The sequence below is a fragment of the Cyprinodon variegatus genome, unplaced genomic scaffold (assembly GCF_000732505.1).
Source record: "Cyprinodon variegatus isolate N-32 unplaced genomic scaffold, C_variegatus-1.0 Scaffold1993, whole genome shotgun sequence".
In the NCBI taxonomy this organism is placed as follows: Eukaryota; Metazoa; Chordata; class Actinopteri; order Cyprinodontiformes; family Cyprinodontidae; genus Cyprinodon; species Cyprinodon variegatus.
Genome location: NW_015152446.1, coordinates 37,352 through 40,317, shown reverse-complemented (window position 1 = coordinate 40,317; position 2,966 = coordinate 37,352). Strand labels below are relative to the sequence as shown.

The 2,966-nt window shown below is 35.2% G+C and overlaps 1 protein-coding gene across 1 annotated transcript in view; it reads left to right on the top strand.

Annotated features, from left to right (window-relative positions):
* The window catches only part of LOC107104987 (protein NLRC3-like), a 15,611-nt gene extending 14,935 nt beyond the window's left edge, over positions 1–676 (top strand). Inside the window, exon 7 of the mRNA XM_015405103.1 lies at positions 153–676. Coding sequence (XP_015260589.1) covers positions 153–676 — 524 coding nt within the window. The remainder of the gene's footprint in view (positions 1–152) is intronic.
* The last annotated feature ends 2,290 nt before the right edge of the window (positions 677–2,966 follow it).

Sequence of the window (2,966 nt, the reverse complement as noted above, 5' to 3'; positions counted from 1 at the left end):
TATATATATATATATATATATATATACATATACTGTGTCAGTATTTGATATTTCATGAACTTTACTTTATTTCTTTTGAACATGTTCTATATTTCACCACTTTTCTCTTGAGTTACATCAAAGTAAACGAGAAACATGTTCCTCTCTTTCAGATGGTGCAGATCTTGTGTTTGATGAAAACACAGCAAGCAAAAGGCTTGTTCTGAGTGATCTAAACAAAAAAGTAAAAACTAAAGATAATGTGAAGGAGAAGGTTCCACAAACCAAAAATGAAGAACGGTTCAGGAGGACCCAGGTATTCTGTAAAGAAGGCCTGAAAGGATTTTGTTACTGGGAAGTGGAATGGACCGGCGAAGTGGGTATTGCTGTGGCATATAAAGATGTGGGTAGGGGCTGGGACAGTAGTGGTGGTCTGGGATGCAATGACAAGTCATGGAGTCTGATCTGCTCCAAAAGCAGATGCACTGCCCTCCATGGAGAGACATCCGAAAACATCGAAGCTCCTCTTTGTTCAAAAGTAGGAATATTTCTTGACTGGGAAGGAGGAACTATAAGCTACTACAGTGTATCATCAGAGGAGCGAAGCCTGATTTATACCTTCAAAGCAAAATTCACAGCAGAGCTTTTCCCAGGCTTCTGGTTTAAGCGAGGCTCTGTAACTTTATGTAGCCTATAAACTCCTCAGGAATGGGCAAAAGCTTGAAAGAAGGCATGCGGGGGATAAAATGGAGATTAAATCGAAATCCTAAAGACATCTCAATTCAGTACCTCATTTATTATACAAACTGACTACAGATCCGTTGATTTTCTGGACAAACTGAAACATGTTTTAGGTTACGCTGTGGCTGGAGAGAATCTCAGTTAATAGACACCTTGACTGCAAATAAAAAAAAATTGCTATTTCTAAGGAACTTATGGCATTAGGGTTCATTAGGATAAAAATAACTGACCAAACAGCATTTTCATTTTATTATATCAAAATCTATAAAGTCTCAAAATGCCACAGATTTTTGTCTCATTGTGCCCTCAGCGTTGGGGCATACAACATTTGGACCCAAAAAAAGGATTGTCTAATAAAAGATTGTCTAATAAAAAAAGGACTGAAGTTGTTATTTAGTCTCTGTTAGGACTAGGGATGCACCAATCCACTTTTTTCACCTCTGATACGATACCGATATTTGAAGTTTAATGTCGGCCGATATCGATACCAAAAACAGCACTGAAATATTACCTAAAAATTTGTTTTATTGTTTGATAAAAAGATTTGATCATTCTTCCGTGCATATGATTTGACGTCCCTTTTATAAAAAAAAAAAAAAGAAAAAAACCCAAATATAAATTTTATGACTCATTTATTTAACAACTGTACACAAAATCGTAAACCAAAAGTTGTCTGACTTGGTCAACATGTAAAAAAAAAATTGTCACAGGTTCAGTCAGGGCAAATTGGAATCTAAAATCCAATTTAAAATTCAATAAAATAAAATGAATTATGAAGGAGCTAAAATTGAGAAAATAAAACAGCCATTAGCTCTTTACAATGTTTAGTGCAAATCGAAATCAAACATCCATTATAAAAACATCTGAATAAACCAAAAGATTCTCCAGCTTGGTCAAGTTGGTGCTGTTATAGTTTGAAGGTTTAACATAGCATAGAGTAAGAATGAGTAGATCACCCCTCTATCGAGTCAATTGTCACCAATACCGATCTAGTTTTTTTTCTTTATATCTGGACCAATACCGATAAAAATATCGGATCTGAAGTAGAGCACAGACTCTCATTATATGCAGATGATGTCATCCTGTTCATCTCAAACCTAAATAGATCTGTCCCAGCTTTGCTAAAACTTATAGAGGAGTATGGTCACATTTCAGGGTATGTCATCAACAGATCTAAATCATCTGTGTTGTTATTGGATGAGAGAGAAAATGAAACACCACCTCAGGTTCTTTCTCAGTTTAAAGTTGTTAGTGAATTTAATTACTTAGGAATTCAGGTGCTTTCAAATTTGGATATAATCGTCAAAAATAACTATGAACGTTTGACAAAAGAGATTACTGAGAATGTCAATAGATGGATGTTCCTCCCCATGTTATTGATTGGTAGGGTCAACATTTACAAAATGAGTATACTTCCAAAAATATTATATGTTTTTCAGAATGTTCCGCTGCCGCCTCCTTCAGACTGGTTTAGTAAAATGAAGAAGTTAATGATTAGTTTTATATGGAAAAATAAACGAGCCAGGGTTAGATTGTCTCTCTTACATTTACCCTACAGTGAAGGAGGACTGATGTGCCCGAATATAGTCTGGTATTACTGGGCAGCCCAGCTTAGGACCATTCGATATTATTTTAGTACTAAAGATGTCCCCCAGTGGACAGAAATGGAATCTAATTCTGTAAGTCCACCTCTTCCCTTGTTTATTTTGTCTGATACAGTAGCTAAATTAATGAAGAAAACAGTTAACCCAATGATTAGAAATATGGTTAAAGTTTGGTACGATGGAAAGAAATTTACAAAAGAGCCAGTTACATCGTCACAGTTCACTCCAATATGGGGAAACCGTTATTTCAGTCCAGGTAGATCAGATGCCGTGTTTAAACAATGGGCTCTTAATGGAATAACCAAAGTCCAGGAGTTGTATCCAGCAGGTTCAATTTATATAATGTCATTTGAAGCACTCAGGCAAAAATTTAACATACATAGAAAATACTTTTTTAAATATCTTCAACTTAGAAGTTATATCAGGACAAAACAAAGTAATGATATTACCAAACCACCAAAATCCAATTTAGAAGAAATGGCCTGCAAAGATAGCTCAAGCAAAGGTGCAATTTCAGAATTTTATAAATTAATAAGTTCAAATTCATTAGAAAATTTAGTTCTTAAATTAGATGCATGGAAGGAGGAATTAGGGATAAATTTGTCAGCGGAGGAGTGGCAGTCTGTCTGCACTAAGACTCAT